The sequence below is a fragment of the Amblyraja radiata genome, chromosome 15 (assembly GCF_010909765.2).
Source record: "Amblyraja radiata isolate CabotCenter1 chromosome 15, sAmbRad1.1.pri, whole genome shotgun sequence".
Lineage (NCBI taxonomy): Eukaryota > Metazoa > Chordata > Chondrichthyes > Rajiformes > Rajidae > Amblyraja > Amblyraja radiata.
Window position 1 is genome coordinate 57,686,980 of NC_045970.1, and position 26,229 is coordinate 57,713,208.

A 26,229-nucleotide genomic window follows, 5' to 3' on the forward strand; every position below is an offset into this window, starting at 1 on the left:
GATAGAGCTCTAAGGGATAGCGAAATTAAGGGATATGGAGAGAAGGCAGGAACGGGGTACTGATTGTGGATGATTAGCCATGGTCACATTGAATGGCGGTGCTGGCTGGAAGGGCCGAGTGGCCTACTCCTGCGCCTATTGTCTATTGTCTATCTTTTTTTGTTTGTTTATTATATTATCTATTGAGTATTGTGTTGCAAACCTGTTGAGCGGCTGCTGCCAGTAAGAATGTCATTGTTCCGTTCTAGTACATATGACAAGAAAACACTCTTGAATCTTGAATAATAACATTCTAATCACATTGTAAAAATTATTGAAACTAAAATTTGAAATTTTTAGTCTTGATGATTATAAATGCTGTAAAACAATTTGAAAAAAAAAATTAATTGAATTTGCTGTTTTCCATAGTTTGCGCAATTTTCAATTCCGAAGACTGAATGGATCCACAAGCTGATGCAGTATGGCTATCAGACTCATGGCTTCACCCTTGAAGAAAAAACAGAGGGTACAGTACTGATGAAAATGATTGAATGGCCAATGCCTCCCGATCCCAGTGTGCCCTTTAGGAAAAGCAGCGACCCACTGCATACTTGTTTTATCATTTTAAATCATGAGAAGACTTTCCACGTTGGAGATAAATTGCAGGTGATGCTGCGAATGTTTGACTTTGATGGAAATCCAAAACAATATGGAGGTGACTACCTGCAAGCGCGGATTCACAGCCCAGAGTTAAAGGCTGGTTCAGCAGGGACAGTTATAGATAACCAAAATGGATATTATTACATTCATTTTACTTTATCCTGGCCGGGTAAAGTCCAAGTGTCAGTTTCCCTCGTTCATCCCAGTGAAGGGATCAAAGTACTAAAACGGCTGCGTGAAGAACGACCAGATCGAATTTATATGCAAAGCACTTTCAAAGCTGGAGCAATTTCAAAGACTACTGTTTGCAATCTGTTTTTAACTCCAACTAAACCACTATGTAACTTTACTGATCTCAGGACAGGAGAGCCTTGGTTCTGTTACAAACCAGAAAATCTTCCGTGTTCTACTCGAATCAATCATGCTCGGGGTGGAGTTATAAGGGGTTTTAATTGGAGAAGAGAGGGTTTTTTTCCAAAGGTATTCCACCTACATTTCATCTTTATATTTTGATATTTCCATTTAGTGTTTTCTGTTTTTATTTCAGATATCTAGCATTTGCAGCTTTTTGCTTTGAAGTTACAAAAGAATAAATCAGGGAAGGTAGTGCATCCGTGGATAACAAGGGAAATCAGGGATAGTATCAAAACAAAAGATGAAGCGTACAAATTAGCCAGAAAAAGCAGCCTACCAGAGGACTGGGAGAAATTCAGAGTCCAGCAGAGGAGGACAAAAGGCTTAATTAGGAAAGGGAAAATAGATTATGAAAGAAAACTGGCCGGGAACATAAAAACTGACTGCAAAAGTTTTTATAGATATGTGACGAGGAAAAGATTAGTTAAAACAAATGTAGGTCCCTTGCAGTCAGAAACAGGCAAATTTATAATGGGGATCAAGGACATGGTAGACCAATTGAATAACTACTTTGGTTCTGCCTTCACTAAGGAAGACATAAATAATCTGCCGGAAATAGCAAGGGACCAGGGGTTAAATGATATGGAGGAACTGAGTGAAATACAGGTTAGCCGGGAAGTGGTGTTAGGTAAATTGAATGGATTAAAGGCCGATAAATCCCCAGGGCCAGATAAGTTGCATCCCAGAGTACTTAAGGAAGTAGCCGCAGAAATAATGGATGCATTAGTGATAATTTTTCAAAACTCTTTAGATTCTGGAATAGTTCCTGAGGACTGGAGGGTAGCTAATGTAACCCTACTTTTAAAAAAGGGAGGGAGAGAGAGAAAACGGGGAATTACAGACCAGTTAGTCTAACGTCGGTGGTGGGGAAAATTCTGGAGTCAGTTATTAAAGATGGGATAGCAGCACATTTGGAAAGTGGTGAATTCATTGGACAAAGTCAGCATGGATTTATGAAATGTAAATCATGTCTGACGAATTTTTCGAAGATGTAACTAGTAGAGTGGATATGGGAGAACCAGTGGATGTGTTATATCTGGACTTTCAGAAGGCTTTCGACAAGGTCCCACATAAGAGATTAGTATGCAAACTTAAAGCACACGGTATTGGGGGTTCAGTATTGATGTGGATAGAGAACTGGCTGGCAGACAGGAAGCAAAGAGTAGGAGTAAACGGGTCCTTTTCAGAATGGCAGGCAGTGACTAGTGAGTTACCGCAAGGCTCAGTGCTGGGACCCAAGCTATTTACAATATATATTAATGATCTGGATGAGGGAATAGAATGCAACATCTCCAAGTTTGTGGATGACAACAGATGGGGGGCAGTGTTAGCTGTGAGGAGGATGCTAGGAGGCTGCAAGGTGACTTGGATAGGTTGGGCGAGTGGGCAAATGCATGGCAGATCAGTATAATGTGGATAAATGTGAGGTTATCCACTTTGGTGGCAAAAACAGGAAAGTAGACTATTATCTGAATGGTGGCCGATTAGGAAAAGGGGAAATGCAACAAGACCTGGGTGTCATGGTACACCAGTCATTGAAAGCAGGCATGCAGGTGCAGCAGGCAGTGAAGAAAGCAAATGGTATGTTAGCATTTATAGCAAAAGGATTTGAGTACAGGAGCAGGGAGGTTTTACTGCAGTTGTACAGGGTCTTGGTGAGACCACACCTGGAGTATTGCGTACAGTTTTGGTCTCCAAATCTGAGGAAAGACATTCTTGCCATAGAGGGAGTACAGAGAAGGTTCACCAGACTGATTCCTGGGATGTCAGGACTTTCATATGAAGAAAGACTGGATAGACTCGGCTTGTACTCGCTAGAATTTAGAAGATTGAGGGGGGTTCTTATAGAAACTTACAAAATTCTTAAGGGGTTGGACAGGCTAGATGCAGGAAGATTGTTCCCGATGTTGGGGAAGTCCAGAACTAGGGGGTCACAGTTTAAGGATCAGAGGGAAATCATTTAGGACTGAGATGAGAAAATCATTTTTTACACAGAGATTGGTGAATCTGTGGAATTCTCTGCCACAGAAGGTAGTTGAGGCCAGTTTATTGGCTATATTTAAGAGGGAGTTAGATGTGGCCCTTGTGGCTAAAGGGATCAGGGGGTATGGAGAGAAGGCAGGGATAGGATACTGAGTTGGATGATCAGCCATTATCATATTGAATGGCGGTGCAGGCTTGAAGGGCCGAATGGCCTACTCCTGCACCTATTTTCTATGTTTCTATGTTTATTTATGGAGTTCTTAGTCATTTATAGTATTTATTAACTTATTAATAAAAATTTCGGTAGTCCAGTTTCCTCTCGTATCCCAAGTACACGCTGGTTGGTCGGTCAGTTGCTTATTATTAAGACTGCCTTAAAACACATGAAGGTGGAGCCTGACCGAGTATATCCGAGAACATTGTGGGATGGGAGGAAATAAATTGCAGGGGTTCGGCCACAGATTCATCGTTAACCATAGGTAAGGTATCGGAAGACAGGAGGCTGGCTAAAAGTTGTGCCTTTATTTAAGGAGAGGATAGGCTAGGGAACGATAGCCTGGAGAGCCCAACATCAGTGGTGGGAAAGTGGGAAAGGGAAATCTGAGAGATTGGATCCACCAGCATTTGGAAAGGCAAGGACTGATTTATGGATAGCCAGCATGGCTTTATGCATGGGAAATCGCATCTCCTAAATTTGATTGAGTTTTTTCAAGAGGTGGCAGAGGATTGACAAGGGCAGGTTAATTAGTAGACATTGACTGCAGGGTATTTAGTGAGGTCTTTGATGAGCTCCCACATGGCAGGCTGGTCTTGAAGGTTAGATCACATAGGATCCAGGGTGAGCTAGCAAAATTGAATACAAAATTGGCTTGGTGGTAGAAGTCAGAGAGTGATAGTGGAGAGTTGTTGATCAAATTGGCGGCCTATGAACAATGATGTGCCACAGGGATCTGTTGTTTCTCAACGATATGATTTGGCTGAACGTGTAGGTGGCATGGTGAGACCAAAATATTTGGTATAGTGAAGTGAAGAAGGTTATGTAAGATAACAACAGGATCTGTATTAGCTTGGGCTGGGGACTGACAGATGGAATTTAAGTCGGACAAGTGCTAAGTATCTCACCCTGGAAAAAAGATTCTGATAATCTGTCCTATCATTATCTGTCATAAATTAACATAATTTTATCTTTCTCTTGCGTATGGCGTGCACAGCCTAAAGTTGTAAGACAACTTGTTCTGTTTGATCTGTTTGTGCACGCGGGGTTGATTGCATTCGTCGAAACAGGGTGGACCACGTGAAGGTTGCAATCTCCCAACCCACATAATTCTCTCAGGTAGCCCGTCAGCTTCTGACATTCCAGAGAAAACAATCCAAGTTTGTCCAACCTCTTCTTATAACCAATAACCAAGGGATAAAATTGGTCCATTAGAGAGTCAGAGTGGACAGCTATCTGCAGAGCCAAAAGAGATGGGGGAGATATTGAACAATTTCTTTTCTTCGGTATTCACCAAGGAGAAGGATATCGAATTATGTGAGGTAAGGGAAACAAGTAGGGTAGATTTGAAGTGGATTAAATTATGAAGGCCCTGGAGGAGCAAATTGAAAGAGACTCTTCTCTTAGCAGACCATAAAAATGTAAATGAGTTACTGGAACAATGACTGGATATGAGAAGTTTTGTCACCCACATGTGCATGAACAGCTGTGACCTGCCAGGCTTCGGACCTTGTTCTAGAAAACCAGTTTTGCTTGAATTGTGAATAATCTCTGATTATCCTCTAACCTGAGGTTTTAGTTGTTAGTTACAGAGTCTAATATTTTAAGAAAATCAATTGTTACCAGTAGAATAATGTAATTTAACGTAGATCTATTTGGATTTAGATGGATTTGCTAAATTACAGGTTCCATACTATTCTGAAGATGACATTTTTAAAGTTAAACTTGTGGGAGCTACGTTGGGCTAGGTTGGATAAGTAGATTATTTTCTGGGACTGTCCCCTGTATACATTTTATATTGACACAGTGACTTAATGAATGGTATTAACATTTGCAGAAATGTCAATGTCAAGAAGCCCATATTACCCTGTGCCTTGGGTTATATAATCGTACAGCCATCACATCAACCAAGTAAGATCATTTTTAATCATGTCTAAAAATATTATAGTCTAGTGTATTGGAGGAAATAATAATAGAATAATGAAGCAGTTCCTCGCTATAAATATGCAGACCTTACAAACAAAATATAACTTTACAGCACATAGAAAATAGGTGCAGGAGTAGGCCATTCGGCCCTTCGAGCCTGCACCGCCATTCAATATGATCATGGCTGATCATCCAACTCAGTATCCTGTACCTGCTTTCTCTCCATACCCACTGATCCCTTTAGCCACAAGGGCCACATCTAACTCCCTCTTAAATATAGCCAATGAACTGGCCTCAACTACATTCAGTGGCAGAGAATTCCAGAGATTCACCACTCTCTGTGTAAAAAATGTTTTCCTCATCTCGGTCCTAAAAGATTTCCCCCTTATCCTTAAACTGTGACCCCTTGTTCTGGACTTCCCCAACATCGGGAATAAACTTCCTGCATCTAGCTTGTCCAACCGCTTAAGAACATGTAGTTCTTTCTTGAATTTGAAGAACATTGAAGTTATAATTTATTCAACAAAATGTATTATTTTCCAGGGCTAGTATTGATTCAATATTATGCACCTGTCATTTCTCAACCAATACAATCCATTTATTCTTATAGGAGATATGGTTGCCAATTGTATTTTTTATAATTTTAATAGATGGTTGAAAATGTAATCTAAGATAAAACTGCATTTTTCTGGGACTGAACCCTCTTTCCTGGTGTGGACCATCAGTAGTGGAGGCAGATCATCACCCAATATACATCAAACAGTGCAGTTCTTCCATTGAGTTCACCGAGCCAGCTCTCAACAGCAGCTGTACCAATAAATGAAGGTGTTAACTTTTTGAACAGGAAAGGTATGGGCTTGAAGTATTATTGGTTAACCTGTTACTAATCACTTTGGTGATATGACATTTTAAAGTAGCAATTCTGTCACCTCCTCTGGCAGTTCATTCCAGAGTGAAATATATGCCTCTGAGATCTTTCTTACCCTATGCTCTCTAACTTTAGAGTCCTCTAAGTTGGGATAAAGACTGGGTGTTCATTTTATTGCTGCCTCACATAATTTGATATACTTTATCTGTAGTAACTCCATCTGCACCATTTTACAAGGTTCTACTATTTACTGTGCAAGTCCAGCCCTGGTTGACAGACCAAAATGCAATGTATTACACTTATCACAGTTAAATTCCATTGGCCAGTCCTTAGCTCACCTCCCCAACTGATCTATTCTGTTATGTACTACAATATTACTGTGAGGTTTGAGAGAGCCTAGGGTAAGAATAATCTCGGGCATCATTTTCTCTCTGGAATGAGCTGCCTGATAAGGCTACAGAAGAATTGTTTAAGAAGGAACTGCAGATGCTGGAAAATTGAAGGTAGACAAAAGTGCTGGAAAAACGCAGCAGCATCTATGGAGCGAAGGAGATAGGCGACGTTTCGGGCCGAAACCCTTCTTCAGACTGATGGAGGGTGGGGTGGGGGGCGGGGAGAAGAAAGGAAAAAGGAAGACGAGCCCGAGGGCTGACACAGGAGAAGATACAATTGCTACTTTAATAAGATAGAACTTGATAGGGACGGTTTTGACAGTTCTAGACTAAATGTGGGCAAATGGGGCTAGCTCAGAATCCCAGAATGATCAACATGGGCAAAGTAGTCTGAAGAATCTGTTTCCATGCTCTATAGCTCTGTGATTCAGTAGAAACATAGACATAGACAATAGGTGTAGGAGTAGGCCATTCGGCCCTTCGAGCCTGCACCGCCATTCCTTAGGTATTAGCACAGCCATCTTTGCGTAGTGCCACAAGAGTTGAGGTAGGTATTAAATGAAAATGTCTAATCAGTTTTTTTACTGAGGAGAAGGTCGTGGAAGCTAAGCAATTGGGACATAGATGTTGATGTCTTGGACCATGTATGATTTATCAAAGAGAAGGTATTGATGGTTTTAAAGCACTTAAAGGTGGATAATTCCCAATAGCCTGACCAAGTACATCCTCTATGGAGCCTAGGTGGAATATAGATGCCTCTGGTGCAATGGCAGTGTTAGATGGGGTGCATAAAGATGGTTGCACTCACATAAATCTCACGACCAAGAGTTAGCTATCATCTCACTGGATGCAGAAAAAGCGTTTGATCAAGTAGAATGGGATTATATGATTAAAGTATTGCAAAAATTCCAATTGGGAGAGAACTTCATTGCATGGATAAAACTATTATATAACAAACCTACGGCTAGAATACTAACTAATAATATATTATCCTCGAAATTTGAACTATCAAGGGGCAATAGACAAGGTTGTTCATTATCTCCGCTGTTATTTGCTTTGGTAATTGAACCCCTTGCTGAAAAAATAAGAACACACCTGGATATTTACGGTTATAATACAAAATATTCAAATAACAAAATATCCCTATATGCCGATGATGTACTACTGTACATCACAAAACCACAAATTAGTATACCGAATATATTAAATTTAATTGAGGACTTTGGATCCTTTTCAGGATATAGAATAAATTGGAACAAAAGTGAAATTATGTCGATAAAACCAAAAGACTCAACACATCTCAGGAAATTCCCCTTTAAAATAGCTACAGAAAAATTCAAATATTTGGGAATTGAAATTACTAGAAATTACCAGGATATGTTTAAAGCCAATTATAATCCCCTACTTAAGAAATTAAATAATTTGATTAAATTCTGGAAAACACTTCCGATGTCCTTAATAGGCAGAATAAACGCTATAAAAATGATTTTCTTACCACAAATTCTATACCTATTTCAATCAATACCTATATATCTCCCAAAAAAGTTTTTCAAAAAATTGGACTCAGACATTACAAATTTCATATGGGATTATAAACCCCATAGAATACAAAGAACACACCTTAATAAACGAAAAGAGTGGGGGGGTCTAGCGCTCCCTAACTTTATGTATTATAATTGGGCAGTAAATATTAAAAATATGATTCACCTGCTGGACAATTCTGCCCAGCAGGCGGACTGGATTGTAATGGAAAAAGGGGATTGCTCCCCGAGTAATATAGGAGCGATTATCCTCTCACCAATAAATCTGAATAATAAAAATTATAATAAAAACCCAATTATACATAGCACAATTAGAACATGGAAACAAATAAAACAGAATCTAAAATTAAGAAACCTATCTCTCTCAATACCAATAGCCAATAACCCATCGTTTAAACCATCAATCATAGACAAATCATTTATACATTGGGAAAGAATGGGAATCAAAACGCTCGAAGATCTGTATGAAGTGGGAAAATTACTATCATTTCAACAACTACAACTGAAATATAATTTGAAAAATAACCAATATTTTAAATATCTTCAAATTTGTGATTATTTGAAAAAATACGCAAAAGACTTTCATAATATGCCTTCCGACTTACTGGATGAAGCAATGAAGACAAAGGCGGAATCAGCTAACTTAATATCGTACTTATATAATATCATTTTAAACATAGAAATACCCACAACAGATGGAATTAGAAGAGACTGGGAACAAGAATTAGCTATAAAAATTTCAAAAGAGAGCTGGGATAAACATTTACTACAGGTGCATAAATGCTCGATCAATGTACGACATACGCTTATCCAATTCAAAACATTACATAGACTATACTATTCAAAAACTAAATTAAATAAAATCTTTCCCAATGTTTCACCAATCTGTGATAAATGTCTGTGTCAAGAAGCTACCATAGCGCATTCTTTTGTTTTTTGTACAAAAATCCAAAAATTCTGGCATGGAATATTTGATATTTTTTCAAAATTAATTAAAATAAAACTGGTACCAAAACCAGAATGGATCATTTTTGGGATATCGGAAGGTATCCCTGAATTAAACGTGTATCAGAAGAATTTACTCAATTACGGGCTAATGGGAAAAAAGCTCATACTTAAATTCTGGAAAAATGCGCCCACACCAACAATAAAAATGTGGATATCAAATATGTTTGAAACATTACATCTGGAAGAGATGAGATTCCTCTTAGCAGATAAAGCAAACCAATTCCAAAAGACGTGGTCTACGTTTATGGACCTATTACAAGCATGAGGTGCAATAGTAATTTTTAAAAATAAATAAATAAATAAATGGTATCAGGACCTGGCATTGGGAGATAAAACAACAAAAACAGACTTGGTTGGTAGTCTTTCTGCGGAGTTTAATGTTATAATAGAGCGATTGTCCTTACTTTCTTTTTCTTTTTCTTTCTTTTCTAGGGTCTACTTTCTTACTTTACTTCCTTCTCTAACTTCTTTTCTAAGGGGCTTTCTTTTCCCAACACTCTTCTGCACTTCACAACTCTTGCGCACCTTCTTTACTTTCCTTACTTCTATCTTTTTCTTAAAGCTTTAAAAAAAAAAAAAAAATGAAGCGGTACAAAAAATGTATTAAGATATATGTGTTGTGTGTTATTGTAATTTACCGTACTTCTAATAAAAAAAAAAAAAAAAAAAAAAAAAAATAAAAAAAAAAGATGGTTGCATCACTTTTTAGTTTGGTACATCAAACGCTCAAGAACGAAGGAGGATGCAGTAAGTGGTGGACATTGTTTAGCCCATTACAGATACTGTCCTCCCCACCATCCCCACTGTGAAAATTCTCTCCCTTTGTTCAACCTTTACCTAGGGTGGCAGGTAAATTGACAGCTCCCTTTGGTGTGATGTTGTTTGGATTGAAGTGCCCATCCCAGTTTCTTCAATATTAACATTACCAATATTGTGACTTATCAATTTAAGTGTTCAGGTATTTTTCTGTTTAGGTATTAGAATATTTGACCTTGGCAATCCTAAAGAGGCTGGCCCTCACTGTGCCTTCGACATACAGAACAACATCATGCTGGAGTATTTTACTCATGGCCCGCCAATCTATTTCGTCCCTTTTTCAAGCCAGCATGTGAACTACATTTCAAATAAACTGAATGAAATTGAAGGAGGGAAAGACACAGTTATTATCATTGGTATCTGTGCCCATTTCTGCACTTTCCCAGTTGAAGTGTACATCAGGAGGCTGCAGCATATTCGAAGATCGATTCTACAGCTGCTCAGCAGGAATCCAGATACGGTGGTCGTTATAAAGACTGGGAATGTACGGGCCTATGTACCAGATGTAATTCTTAACTACAGCGACTGGTTCACTTTTCAACTTCATTTAGTATTGAGAACGATGTTTGCGGGCATCAAAGTAGTATTTGTGGATGCATGGGCAATGACCATAGCCCACTACCTGCCCCATAACATTCACCCATTGCAAATTATAATCAAGAATGAAATAGATGTGTTTCTTTCACACATGTGCCCTTTCAATAAAAGGTAACAACATCTGCTCACCATGCATCACCACAATTACATTGCAAATCATAAATCTATCTGTCTAAAAATGAATGTCATTTTAAATATTTTGAAAATTTTGATTTCTAAGTTTTTAATTCATCTTTGTCAATGTATCTTTTGATTCTATTCTATTATTTTAATTAGTTATAATTCTTAATTATTACCTGACATTAATAATGTTAGCTTTGATATTAAATCTTTGTTTGTGTGGAAGAAATTAATTTGGAGGGAAATTAAAGGAAAACTAGACCAAGTGGGACCCATTGGGTCCCAGTCACACGAGACCCTGGTCCCCCAATGCAACCCGTTCCCCAACGGGGTGTGGGGGTATGTGGGGGAGGGGTGCATGTGTGGGGGAGGGTGCATGTGTGGGGGAGGGGATGTGTGTGAAGGAGGGGGGGGGCGTGTGGGGGAGGGGGGGGGGCGTGTGGGAGAGAGGGTGTATGGGGAGGGGAAGGGGGTTGTGGGGGAAGGGGGGTTGTTGGGGAGGAGGTCGTGTGGGGGAGGGGGGGTGTGGAGGAGAGGGCTGTTGGGGGGGTCTGTGTTTGGAGGGTGGTGTGTGGGAGGAAGGGGTTGTGGGGGAGGGGGGGTGTTTGAGGTGAGGGGTGTATGGGGTGGGGGCTGTGGGGGAGGGGAGTGTGGGCGATAGGGTGTGTGTGTGTGGGGTAGGGGCAGTGTTTGGGATAGGCGGTGTGTGGGGGGAGAGGGGGATGGGGGTGTATGGGGTAGGTGGGGTGTGTGGGGGAAGTGGTGTGTGGGGGGAGGGGGGTGTGTGGGATAGGCGCTGTGTGTGGGTGGAGAGGGGGGTGGGGGGTGTATGGGGGGGTGGGTTAGGGGTGTGTGGGTGAGGGGGAGGGTGGGTGTGGGGGAGGGGCGGTGTGTGGGATAGGCGGTGTGTGTGGGTGGAGAGGGGGGTGGGGGAGTGTATGGGGGGGGTGGGGGAAGAGGGGGAAGCAGTCAACATGATCTAAGACCTTTCCCACCCAAGCCATTCATTCTTAACCTCACCCGGGCAGAAGATACAGAAAGTTGAAAACGCTCACCACCATTCTCAGGAACTGCTTCTTCTCCTTTGGAATCAGGAAGAACCTTCCATAGGCTAGGGAACTGTCTAATTCCCCTCGACCTCATTGCGAATATTGGACCTTGTCTCTGGCACTGGTGCACTACAATGCTGAAAACGATATTCAGCATTCTGGATTTTTCCCTTCACTTTACCTATTGTACTTGAGTTTGGTTTGATGGTATTGACATGTAATATTATCTGATTTAATTGGACAGCATGCAAAATAAAGCTTTGCACTGTACCTTGGTACATGTGACAATAATGAACCTCGCCTGACCTGGTGGCATACTTTGCAATTCTGTATGTGAAGGAACATGGATGATGGTCATTTAGTAGCAGTCAAGGTCTTGGTCACTGGGTAGTGTTGAATGTTATTCCTACTGTGATGTACTGCTTAATGACTGCTCTATCCCATAAAGATTTTCTCCAGGCCTCTGAGCATTTCTTCTGTAGTTCCTCAAAATGACACACGTCTCATTGAAATCACCTTTTAATGTGTAATCTCCAGTCATACCCAGTCGTGGAATGTATTAACAGCCGATAAATCCCCAGGGCCAGATACGCTGCATCCCAGAGTACTTAAGGAAGTAGCCCCAGAAATAGTGGATGCATGAGTGATAATTTTTCAAAACTCTTTAGATTCTGGAGTAGTTCCTGAGGATTGGAATGTAGCTAATGTAAACCTACTTTTTAAAAAGGGAGGGAGAGAGAAAACGGAGAATTACAGACCAGTTAGTCTAACATCGGTAGTGGGGAAACTGCTAGTGTCAGTTATTAAAGATGGGATAGCAGCACATTTGGAAAGTGGTGAAATCATTGGACAAAGTCAGCATGGATTTATGAAAGGTAAACCATGTCTGACGAATCTTATAGAATTTTTCGAGGATGTAACTAGTAGAGTGGATAAGGGAGAACCAGTGGATGTGTTATATCTGGACTTTCAGAAGGCTTTCGACAAGGTCCCACATAAGAGATTAGTATACAAACCTAAAGCACACGGTATTGGGGGTTCAGTATTGATGTGGATAGAGAACTGGCTGGCAGACAGGAAGCAAAGAGTAGGAGTAAACGGGTCCTTTTCACAATGGCAGGCAGTGACTAGTGGGGTAGCGCAAGGCTCAGTGCTGGGACCCCAGCTATTTACAATATATATTAATGATTTGGACGAGGGAATTGAATGCAACATCTCCAAGTTTGCGGATGACACGAAGCTGGGGGGCAGTGTTAGCTGTGAGGAGGATGCTAGGAGGCTGCAAGGTGACTTGGATAGGCTGGATGAGTGGGCAAATGCATGGCAGATGCAGTATAATGTGAATAGTTGAGGCCAGTTCATTGGCCAGGTACAGGATACTGAGTTGGATGATCAACCATGATCATATTTAATGGCGGTGCAGGCTCGAAGGGCAGAATGGCCTCTACTCCTGCACCTATTTTCTATTTTTCTATGTCGTAACCCTGATGAGTCTTTCATCCCATTTATTTCAGATGTAGAATTAAATTGTAGCTGATAAGGAGCGGGACGGCACGATGCCAACCAATAAACATTTAACAGGGTGGTTCTCAAAGTGGCAGCTGCATCGCTGGCAGGCAGGATACAAGTGGGAGTAAAAGAGGAGGGGGAGTTGTTTTATTGATTGAGAAGAACATCAAGGCAGTTGTCCAAAGCGACATTACCGTGAGGCTTTCTGGATGGAGCTGAGAAATAAGAAGGGAATGATCACCTTGCTGGGAGTTGTATTTTTGACACCCGAATAGTCAACAGGAATTAGAGGGAAAAATGTGCAGGGGAGATGATATGGTTAGTACGTTGGCAGATGATTCTAAAGCAGATGGTGTTAGAGTACTTGAAAGAAATCCATATGGTCGTGTGGAGTATGTTCAAACTCTAACCAGAGATGAGGTCTGGATAGAAACATAGAAACAAAGAAAATAGGTGCAGTAGGAGGACATTCGGCCCTTCGGGCCAGCACCGCCATTCATTGTGATCATGGCTGATCGTCCCCAATCAGTACCCCGTTCCTGCCTTCTCCCCATATCCCTTGACTCCACTAGCCCCTAGAGCTCTATCTAACTCTCTCTTAAATCCATCCAGTGACTTGGCCTCCACTGCCCTCTGTGGCAGGGAATTCCATAAATTCACAACTCTCTGGGTGAAAATGTTTTTTCTCACCTCAGTCTTAAATGACCTCCCCTTTATTCTAAGACTGTGGCCCCTGGTTCTGGACTCGCCCAACATTGGGAACATTTTTCCTGCATCTAGCTTGTCCAGTCCTTTTATAATTTTATATGTTTCTATAAGATTCCCCCTCATCCTTCTAAACTCCAGTGAATACAAGCCTAGTCTTTTCAATCTTTCCTCATATGACAGTCCCGCCATCCCAGGGATCAATCTCGTGAACCGACGCTGCACTGCCTCAATAGCAAGGACGTCCTTCCTCAAATTTGATTGCTGGAACAGTGAGACAACTGCATTTAGTTGGTAGTTGTCAGCTATTCCACCAACTGGCTAGGTTGGTGAGCTGGAGATACATGGGAGATACATGGGAGGTCACAAACATTTGGTTTGTACGCGCAACATGTGCAGATGTTCATGGAAACAAAAATGACACTGGCATCCTGGGAGGAGACGCAAGCTAGAGCTATATGGCCAAATGTGATCAGTGAAAAACAAGATTATCACAATCATAGAAACATGGGAAATAGGTGTAGGAGTAGAGGCCATTCGGCCCTCCGAGCCTGCACCGCCATTCAATATGATCATGGCTGATCATCCAACTCAGTATCCTGTACCTGCCTTCTCTCCATACCCCCTGATCCCTTTAGCCACAAGGGCCACATCTAACTCCCTCTTAAATATAGCCAATGAACTGGCCTCAACTACCTTCTGTGGCAGAGAGTTCCAGAGATTCACCACTCTCTGTGTGAAAAATGTTTTTCTCATCTCGGTCCTAAAAGATTTCTCCCTTTACAATTAAATTAGGCAATTAGGCCTTTAAACAGCTTTAACAGCAAGTAACACCACCTGTAACTGTACCTTTTTGTCTTAAAAAAAAGCACTGATTTAATCCCGTTTCTTCTCATAGTAGCAATGTTACAAAATTTTGAGATTTAAAAAATCAAGTCTGCAATTTATCCCATCAGATAAAGCATAAAACGAAGTTTAATATGACACCTAATTCACTTTCATATCTTCAGTATTAAAAAGGTTATGGCCATTTTCATACTTGGAAATTAGCATCTTGATCCCTATTGCTTTTCCATTGACTTAACACAAAAGCTGTGATCAAATGGCCATAACTTTATTAAAGATTAAGAGAACTGAAAGACATTTTCAGTTATTATAGATTGAAGCATTCTGAAACAAATATTAAACAATCTTACTTGGATGACCGGAAATTAAAGCATATAGAAACATAGAAACATAGAAATTAGGTGCAGGAGTAGGCCATTCGGCCCTTCGAGCCTGCACCGCCATTCAATATGATCATGGCTGATCATCCAACTCAGTATCCCGTACCTGCCTTCTCTCCATACCCTCTGATCCCCTTAGCCACAAGGGCCACATCTAACTCCCTCTTAAATATAGCCAATGAACTGGCCTCGACTACCCTCTGTGGCAGGGAGTTCCAGAGATTCACCACTCTCTGTGTGAAAAAAGTTTTAAAGGATTTCCCCCTTATCCTTAAGCTGTGACCCCTTGTCCTGGACTTCCCCAACATCGGGAGCAATCTTCCTGCATCTAGCCTGTCCAACCCCTTAAGTTAGTTACCCAATTGTAGCTAATTCCAAATTTCAATTACTAGATCTAAACATCGATCCATTTCTTAAGAAAAGATTTACATTTTTAAATAGCCTAAATGTCCAAATAACATTCACAAAAGAATTCACAATATAACATGATTTTAAAATCTCATTGTCATTAATTTATAGGCCAAATGGAAGGAATTTAGTGTTTAATTGCTGTAAATTAATGGCCATTTAAATCATCTTGCGAGTGGGATTTTGTGGAACGCGCTGGTTTGGAACGTTGCGGTTGCAGTGATTTTGAAGCCCATGTCTGCATGAAAAATGCTGTCGGTTCGGATGGACTCCAAGTTATCATCTCGCAACTTAAAATTTTGATTAAAGGCATCTTAAGAAGTACTTTTATATGTAAAAATAAACAGCCTACCTTGCCTTGTCCCCTACGTGAGATCCGTCCCGTTGTCGGCGTTCGCGGCTTTAGAAGATGATTTTTAATTTACTCTAACAATCAAATGATCCAGCGCTAATTTTAATAAACTTAATAAAACGGCAGTCGAAGCGATTTTACTTTAGGAACTAAACAGCCTAACAGAGATCGATTTGAATAGGGTGCAGAAAAATCGCATTTTAAACCCGCCCCCCTCTCAAAGGCGCCAAAGTCGTGCACACGGGCAACGGCAGAACTGCAGCGCCGCTGAAGGTAAGTTTTGTATCATACCTACTCATAGTGATAAAATGAATGCTATCCAAGACTATTTGGCTATTGGGGATTTCTGCGTTTTTCTTGGAAATATCTAAACATTTCCTAATATTCCAGTCAACGTGCTGTTTATTCAATTGCCAAAGGACTCTTCAGTGCAAATTTCCCATCTTCATTAAACCTGCATTAACAAAGTTCTGTGGTGAAATCACTCCCAGTTGCTATGAAAACACCATTTTTTTCAGTGAAATCTTCCGGTCATCATAAAACTGTTATTAATAATGGTCTGTGGTTGCCGTTGTGGTGGTGGGTTTCCAGCTCACAGGGAAAAATTGTGATGTATTTTCCAGATTTGCAAAGTCATCTAACTGGGAATCACTTGTGTACCATTCTTGTTCGTCCTCCTCTCATGTAAAATGTACCAGATAGCTGGAAGGTTGTGAATGAGGAACATAGTCATTCTTAATGGTCCCCCCCAAACTACCCATAGAGTCATGATCGACACAGGTGTGCCTGGATTGACTTCAAATTGATGGAGAAAACACATAGGGAATGACAGCGAAATACTGTCGGAAGGACCTGCAGATGCTGGTTTAGATTGAGGATAGACTCAAAATGCTGGAGTAACTCAGCAGGACAGGTAGCATCTCCAGATAGAAGGAATGGGTAACGTTTCAGGTCGAGACCCTTCTTCAGACTCGAAGAATGATCTGAAGAAGGGTCTCGACCCGAAACGTCACCCATTCCTTGGTTGATGTTGACTGACCCACTGGGTTACTACTGCATTTCGCCTTTTTCCTTGGGAACACAATCCACCAGTTTCCTTAGTTGATTCTCACCATTTTGATCTAGAAATGCACTTTGTGTACATTCCATTAATTCATCTTCCGCCATGTTACAGCAAATTTGTTTTGTCCAGTCCATGTAAAGGTTAAAGTCTCCCATAATTACTGTATTTGACACATCACATTTGCCATATCGACTATATATATGCCATATATTTACCATATCATCTATATCTCTCGTTTCCCTTTCCCCTAACTAGTCTGAAAAAGGGTCGCGACACGAATCGTTACCCATTCCTTCTCTCCAGAGATGCTGCCTGTCCCGCTGAGTTACTCCAGCTCTTTGTGTCTATCTAGTTTAAACCAGCATCTGCAGTTCCTTCCTACACAGAGCAACTTGGTTATGGTGTTCTTTTTAACAGAAACCAAGTTTTATTGCTGGGTTTTATTGACTTTTTAAAAGAGGTGTGGTTGGTCTGCTCTGTGATGCTTTTGGCAGGTTCAGGCTGAACTAGATGTGATCACATCCAAACATTTCATGTTCTTGTTATTTCTTTTATTTATGTATCTAATTTCATATGAAAACATGCAGTTCAGCAGAAAAATAAAAAAATAAGCGGCAATGTTAAACAACATCTGATTCACAAAATCTGATTGAGCAAGTCCCCGAGCATCAACCCGCCCCCCTCCACCACATTGCTTCCTGTTCCTTCTCCCCTCCCCATGCCCCCATCTTGCTCCACAATATCAGCGCATTCCTCCCCCTCCCACACTCCCCTCTTCTCCTTCACTCATCACATTCCCACCCCCTGCTCCCCTTTCCCAAACAATAATCCTGACTTCCTCTCCCACTCCTGAATGCCACCCACTACAGTGTCTCATACCCTGACCTTTTCCAGCTGTAATGTCCTATCCTGTCCCCCCCCCCCCCTCAGTCCCAACCTGTTTCAAGTTCAATTTAATTGTCACATGCACCAATTAAGGTACAGTGATATTGGAGTTACTATACAGCCATACTATGTAAAAAGCAACAAGACACACAGACACATAAAATAAAATTTAACATCAACATCCACCACAGCAGAATCCACATTCCTCACTGTGATGGAAGGTAATAAAGTTCAATCATCTTCCTCCTTTGTTCACCCGTGGTCGAGGCTGTAGAACCCTCCGCAGTCTCCGTTGCCGACGGTCCGATGTCCGAAGCCCTCGCGTCGGGATGATGGAAACTCCGGCGTCGGGACGGATTGGAAATCTCCGCAGCATGGAGCTCCCGAGTCGGCCTCTTCTTACCGGAGACCGCGGGCTTCACGGTGTTAAAGTCCACAGGCCCCGCGGTTGGAGCTCTTCACAGGCGATCCTCGGCAAAGGATCACAGGCTCCACGATGTTAAAGTCCGCGCGCCCGCGGCTTGAAGCACGGGCCGGTCTTCAGGAAAGGCCGCACCGCTCCACATTGTTAGGCCGCAGGGGGGACGGAGATACGTCATGGAGAAAAACCGAATCGCCGTTGAGATAAGTGACTGAAAAAAGTTTCCCTCAATTCCCCCCTCCCCACCCCCCACATAAAACAAACCAAGAAACACTAAAACTTTTAAAACATACTTAAAATCATAAAAACAGTAGAAAGGACAGACAGACTGTTGGCGAGGCAGCCAGTGCTGGTGGCGCCACCCAGTGGAAGTAGCATCTTCCCCAGCATCCCCGGTGCATTTCCAAATTTCCAAATGAGCGTTTGCAGTGCAGTAGCCTCGGATTCCCGAGTGAGTGAGAGGCAGGGAGACCTCATTTGCCAATGGCAGCAGCTGCATGGCGATCTCTTGAGTGAATGTGGCGTGTGTCGGCTGGCCATTGCTGCACCTGTAATATACACAAGGAAAGTTGGATATTACTGAAAGTAAGCATGCAGGTACAGCAGGCAGTGAAGAAAGCCAATGGCATGTTGGCCTTCATAATGTGAGAAGTTGAGTATAGCAGCAAAGAGGTCCTTCTGCAGTTGTACAGGGCCCTAGTGAGACAACACCTGGAGTATTGTGTGCAGTTTTGGTCTCCCAATTTGAGGAAGGACATTCTTGCATTTGAGGGAGTGCAGCGTAGGTTCACCAGGTTAATTTACACAAACAATCTCCCAGATGTACTGGAGGACAGAGGATCTAAGGGGGTAGAGGAACAGAAATAAATTTTCTTGGCGAGAAATAGTATTAGGTAGGCTAATGGGACTGAAGGATGATAAATCCCCTGGGCCTGATGGCCTGCACCCCAGGGTCCTCAGGGAGGTGGCTATAGAAATAGTGGACTCATTGGTGATCAGGAGGTTGCAGGGTGACCTGGACACGTTGAGTGAGTGGGCAGATGCGTGGCAGATGCAGTATAATATAGATAAATGTGAGGTTATCCACTTTGTGAGGTTATCCACGGTGATAAAAAACGTTATCACCCAGACAGTTGTGAATTTGTGGAATTCCCTGCCGCAGAGGGCAGTGGAGGCCAAGTCACTGGATGGATTTAAGAGAGAGTTAGATAGAGCTCTGGGGGCTTGTGGAATCAAGGGTAATGGGGAGAAGGCAGGCACGGGTTATTGATAGGGGACGATCAGCCATGATCACAATGAATGGCGGTGCTGGCTCGAAGGGCCGAATAGCCTCCTCCAGCACCTATTTTCTATGTTTCTATGTTTCTAATTCCTGGGATGGCGGGACTGTCATATGCGGAGTGGCTGGGCTTGTATACTCTGGAATTTAGGATGAGAGGGGATCCTATTGAAACATATAAGATTATTAAGGGATTGGACACACTAGAGGCAGGAAACATGTTCCCGATGTTGGGGGAGTCCAGAACTGGGGGCCACAGTTTAAGAATAAGTGGTAGGCTATTTAGTACGGAGATGAGGACAAACATTTAAACCCAGAGAGTTGTGAATCTGTGGAATTCTCTGCCTGAGAAGGCAGTGGAGGCCGGTTCTCTGGATGCTTTCAAGAGAGAGTTAGATAGAGCTCTTAAAGAAAGGGAAATGGGGAGAAGGCAAGAACGGTGTATTGATTGTGGATGGTCACAGTGAATGGCAGTGCTAGCTAGAAGGGCCGAATGGCCTACTCCTGCACTAATTGTCTATTGGACCCTCATGGACAGGTGGTCTTTCATTCGTGGCCCAGGTCAACTCTAAGGGATACACAGTCTGAATACCAGTTGTGGGCTGAAGAGAAGTCCTGAACTTGGGCTTAGGTTTCATATACTGAGTACCCTGTTAGTTGTAGTTTAGTGATAGAGCATGGAAACAGGCCCTTCAGCCCATCGAGACTGTGCCAACCAGCGATCACTGCACATTAACACTACCCTACACACACTAGGGACAATTTTTTACATTTACATCAAGCCAATTAACCTACAAACCTGTACATTTTTGGAGTTTGGGAGGAAACCGAAGATGTCGGAGAAAACCCACGCAGGTCACGGGGAGAACGTACCAACTCCGTACAGACAGCACCCGTAGTCAGGATGGAACCTGGGTTTCTGGCGCTGTAAGGCAGCAGCTCTATCGTTGCGCCACCGTGCCACCCAACATTTGACATGAATACAACGTTTGTTTGATTTCCTAGTTTGAGCCCAGGGTCATTGCCCCAAATACCCAACGCTCTATGAATGTTTGCTGTATCAAGGGCCAGAGGACAGGAGTAAAGAGGAAAGGTTCAAAGACCAGGGGGATGTGAAGGGTCCCAGACTGCATCATTTGTGGGCCGTGGTGTGGTGTGGATTGGTCAGTCAGAGAACACAATGTAGTGAGGAATGGATGGTCACAGTGGGGGGGGGTCACAAAGTATCTCTGTCGTTGGTCATCGTTACCTTGACAACGGTGACGAAAGTACTGTAGAGGAAACTGATAATGAACAGAGTGGCGAAGACAGCAACTGCGAACACATTTTCATCTCCATCCAAGTCCCCCAGTTCCTCCTTCCCTTCCTCTCCTGTCAAGTCTGTGCCGGCTTCAGGACAAATGAGAAGGTGAGACAGTCAGTTTGCCGCCGATGTTTTGTGAAGATCAACAACGTGTGAATAAAATGAAGACAACAGGAGGACAGGAAGACAGGAGGTTCGGGCCAGTTCCACCGTTCAATGATATGTGGAGATCTATCACCAGCTCCACTGAGCTGACTTTCCCCCACATCCATTATCATCTCGTGTAGTCAAACTCTGCAATCTCAGATTTAAAATCACCTTCAGACCTGGAACCAAATGCCAACTGTGTCCAAACTTCCATCAGCCTCTGATAGACACGAAAAGCTGGAGTAACTCAGCGGGACAGGCAGCATCTCTGGAGAGAAGGAATGGGTGAGGTTTCGGGTCGAGACCCTTCTTCAGACGCCATGACCCTCTTCCATGCAGCATGGCTGCCTCTTACGAGCGAATGCCCAGTCCATTGTCAACAAGATCGACGAACTCAGACTGAGGCTTCACTCAAACAGGATAAGTAGCTGTGTTTTCTTCTTCACCGAAACCTGGCTGAATCCGAACATCCCTGACGCTGCTATTGAGCTAGCAGGCCGGACTGTTTATCGAGCAGACCGAACAGCTGACTCCGGTAAGGATAAAGGCGGTGGTGTGTGCATATATGTGTGTAACTCATGGTGCACCACCACTGACATTGTTGAGACTTTTTGCTCCCCGGACTTAGAGTTTATTACAGTGAAATGCAGACCGTTTTATCTGCCAAGGGAGTTTACAGTGGTGTTCCTCACTGCTGTTTACATACCACCGCAAGCTAACGCTAAATTAGCACTGGCTAGTCTGCATGATGCTATCCACCAGCTGAAAAACAACCACCCAGACGGCGTGTTTTTAATAGCAGGAGACTTCAATCACGCCAAGCTGAAGACTGTAATGCCAACATTTCACCAGTTTATTGATTTTCTGACCAGAGGAAACAATATCTTGGACCAGGTCTACTGCAACATTGCCAAGAGCTACAAAGCGTCCCCCTGCCCCCATCTTGGCCGATCCGATCACATCAGTCTGTACTTAACACCTGCATACAGACCCCTCATTGCAAGGACAAAGCCAACAGTTCGCACCATCATGGTCTGGCCAGAAGGAGCCATGGACAGGCTACAGAACTGCTTTGAGTACACTGATTGGGACATCTTTAAACAGGCTGCCGCTCACAACAACCACACAGACCTCAACACCTACACCTCATCAGTATTGGATTACATCACCTTCTGTATGAACAGTGTCACCACACAGAGGACAATACTGACACTCCCCAACCATAAGCCATGGATGAATGGCACTGTAACTGGTCTGCTGAAGGCCCGGGATGCAGCTTTCCACTCAGGTGATGCAGAGGCCTACAGAACAGCAAGGTCCAGTCTGAGGAAGGGCATCAGGGAAGCAAAGCACCGCTACACGAAGCGTATCGAGGAGCATTTTAACAGCTCAGACTCTCGACGCGTGTGGCAGGGCATCAGAACCATCACCGGCTACAACAGCTCCACACACGCACAAAGCTCATCCCTCCCTGACGACCTGAACTGTTTTTTTGCCAGGTTTGATTGCGTCGACAGCAGTGACAACATACGGGCACAGCAGGGACCCTCACCACCGGTGCTGACTCTGAGCCCCCACGACGTGAGACGGACCCTGCAGCACATCAACCCCAACAAGGCCACCGGACCTGACGGAGTACCAGGGCGGGTTCTGAAGCACTGCGCAGGGGAGCTGACTGCGGTGCTCATGGACCTGTTTAACACCTCCCTGCTGCAGGCCTCCGTCCCCACATGCCTCAAGACAGCCACAATCATCCCTGTGCCAAAACAATCAGCCATCAGGTCCCTCAACGACTATCGGCCAGTGGCGCTGGCACCGGTGGTGATGAAGTGCTTCGAACGTCTGGTACTGGGACACTTGAAGAACAGCATCCCCCCCTCCTTAGACCACCACCAATTTGCCTATAGGGCAAACAGGTCGACGGAGGACGCAGTATCACTGGCCCTCCACTCCACCCTGACACACCTTGACCAGCGGGACAGTTATGTGCGGATGCTATTCATAGATTATAGCTCCGCCTTTAACACCATCCCCCCCCATAAACTAGTCACTAAGCTGGACCACCTGGGCCTCAACACACACCTGAGCAGCTGGGTCCTGGACTTTCTCACCGGCCGACCACAGACTGTGCACATGGGGAGGCAGGTCTCCTCCAGCATCACCCTGAACATCGGTGCACCACAGGGCTGTGTGTTGAGCCCCTTCCTCTTCTCCCTCTACACTCTCGACTGCAAACCCACCCACGAGGCCAACACCATATTAAAGTTTGCAGATGACACCATCGTGGTAGGCAGGATCGCGAGTAACAACGAGGCCGCCTACAGGACAGAGGTAGAGAACCTGGTGAGCTGGAGCCGTGAGAACAACCTGATCCTCAACGCAGCAAAAACAAAGGAGATGATCCTGGACTTCAGGAGGAGACCGAAGACCTTCGTCCATCAGCCCATCACCATTAACGGCGAGACAGTGGAGGCTGTGCAGAACATCAGGTACCTCGGGGTCAACATCAGCCACGACCTGACCTGGACCGTCAACATCACGGCGACGGCCAAGAAAGGACTTCAAAGGCTTCACTTCCTGAGGTGCTTGAAGAGGGCACGTCTCCCACAACAGCTGCTGGTGAGCTTCTACAGGTCAGCCATCGAGTCAGTTCTCACATACTGCATCACAGTATGGTACTCTGGCTGCACCGCAGAGAACAGGAAAGCTCTCCAACGCGTCATTAAAACTGCTGAGAGGATCACTGGCACCCAGCTCCCCAGTCTGGAGGACATCTACCGGACCCGCTGCATCCGGAGGGTCAAGGGCATCATTAGAGACAGCACACACCCTGGACACTGCCTCTTCACCCTCCTGCCCTCAGGAAGACGATACAGGACACTGAGCGCCCGCACGACAAGACTAAAAAACAGCTTCTACCATAGAGCTGTGACACTACTGAACTCTATCCCCCTCCCACACTGATTCCCCCCCTCTCTCTCACACACCCGCCCATACTCCTGTATGTTTATAGTCTAATTTTTTAATAGTTCTTTTTTAAACGTATTTTTTATACTCATATTCCTGTGCAGCTGGAGGACTGCTCCAACAAAATTTCGTTGTCTTGTACAATGACAATAAAGATTATTATTATTATTATTATTATTACTTTTAGACCCTGAACTCTGTATAAAGTTGGATTTCCATAAATCAGGGAGATCATTTGTAACCCAGGGAACACTGTACACAAGTAAAAAATAATTCATCCTATCTAGTTAGTTTAGTTTATTGTCACGTGTACCGAGGTACAGTGAAAAGCTTTTGTTGCGTGCTAACCAGTCAGCGGAAAGACAACACATGATTACAAATGAGTCATTTACAGTGTATACATACATGATAAGGGAATAACGTTTAGTGCAAGGTAAAGCCAGTAAAGTCCGATCAAAGATAGTCCGAGGGTCACCAATGAGGTAGATAGTAGTTCAGGATAGCTCTCTGTTTGTGGTAGGATGATTCAGTTGTCTGATAACAGCTGGGAAGAAACTGTCCCTGAATGTGGAGGTGTGTAAATAGATCATCCCAGGATAATCCATCCTGTTAGCTCCTATTACTTTGTGAAAACATCGAACAAATCTTCCATTAGCCTCTTAAATGACAACTTATTCAGCATCATGAAAGTAAAAATGTAGGTAGGTACAGCAGGCAGTGAAGAAAGCGAATGGCATGTTGGCCTTCCTAACAAGAGTAGTTGAGTATAGGAGCAAAGAGGTCCTTCTGCAGTTGTACAGGGCCCTAGTGAGACCACACTTGGAGTATTGTGTGCAGTTTGGTCCCCTAATTTGAGGAAGGACATTCTTGCTATTGAGGGAATGCAGCGTAGGTTTTCATGGTTAATTCCCGGGATGGTGGGACTGTCATATGGTGAGAATGGAGCTGGGCTTGTATACTCGATAACAATCAGCACGGGAGCATCTCAAGGCTGCGTGCTCAGCCCCCTGCTATACTCACTCTATACTCATGACTGCGTAGACGGTCATAGTGCAAACTCCATCATCAAGTTCACTGTTGTGGGACGTATCACTGATGGGGATGAGTCAGAGTATAGAAGAGAGATCGCGCGACTGTCCATATGGTGCCAGCACAATAACCTGGCCCTCAACACCAGCAAAACCAAGGAACTGATTGTGGAAGGAGTAGGATGGGGACCCACATTCCGGTTTATATCAACGGGTCGATGGTTGAAAGGGTCAAGAGCTTCAAATTCCTGGGCGTGCACATCTCTGAAGATCTTTCCTGGTCCGAGAACACTGATGCAATTATTAAGAAAGAACATCAGCGCCTCTACTTTCTGAGAAGATTACGGAGAGTCGGTTTGTCAAGGAGGACTCTATCTAACTTCTACAGGTGCACAGTAGAGAGCATGCTGACCTGTTGCATCGTGACTTGGTTTGGCAACTCATGACTGCGTAGACGGTCAGGGCCTGTGCCGCGCAGCTGACAGACGTCTGGACTGACATCTTCAACCTGTCACTTGCCCAAGCAGTTGTTCCCACGTGCCTTAAAACCACCTCCATCGTGCCAGTGCCAAAACACTCCACTGCGGCAAGCCTCAACGACTTCCGCCCAGTTGCACTTACCCCCATCATCACCAAGTGCTTCGAGAGGCTGGTCCTGGCACACCTCAAAAGCTGCCTACCCCCCACACTGGATCCCTATCAGTTTGCCTACCGCAAGAACAGGAGTACGGAGGATGCCATCTCAACGGCACTTCACTCCGCCCTCTCCCACCTCGACAACAGAGACACTTACGTAAGAATGCTGTTCATCGATTACAACTCAGCATTCAACACCATTATACCATTAAAACTGATCACCAAACTCGATAACCTGGGCATCGACCCCTCCCTCTGCAACTGGATACTGGACTTTCTAACCAACAGACCCCAGTCTGTTAGGTTAGAGAAGCACACCTCTTCAACCCTCACCCTGAACACCGGCGTTCCACAGGGCTGTGTGCTGAGCCCCTTCCTCTACTCCCTCTTCACCTATGACTGCACACCTGTACATGGTACTAACACCATCATCAAGTATGCAGATGATACAACGGTGATTGGCCTCATCAGCAACAACGATGAGTCGGTCTACAGGGAGGAGGTCCAGCACTTAGCAGCATGGTGCGCTGACAACAACCTGGCCCTTAACTCCAAGAAGACCAAGGAGCTCATTGTAGACTTCAGGAAGTCCAGGGGCGGCACGCACACCCCCATCCACATTAACGGGACGGAGGTGGAACGTGTTTCTAGCTTCAGGTTCCTGGGAGTCAACATCTCCGATGACCTCTCTTGGACCCACAATACCTCAACTCTGATCAAGAAGGCTCACCAG

At 43.8% G+C, this 26,229-nt stretch overlaps 1 protein-coding gene across 1 annotated transcript; it reads left to right on the top strand.

The window, feature by feature from the left end:
- Window positions 1-453: 453 nt before the first annotated feature.
- On the top strand, window positions 454-10,513 carry LOC116981472 (NXPE family member 3-like). The gene is made up of 2 exons (XM_033034524.1): window positions 454-1,084; window positions 9,960-10,513. Exons 1-2 carry the CDS (start codon window positions 454-456, stop codon window positions 10,511-10,513), a joined length of 1,185 nt encoding a protein of 394 aa, XP_032890415.1.
- The last annotated feature ends 15,716 nt before the right edge of the window (window positions 10,514-26,229 follow it).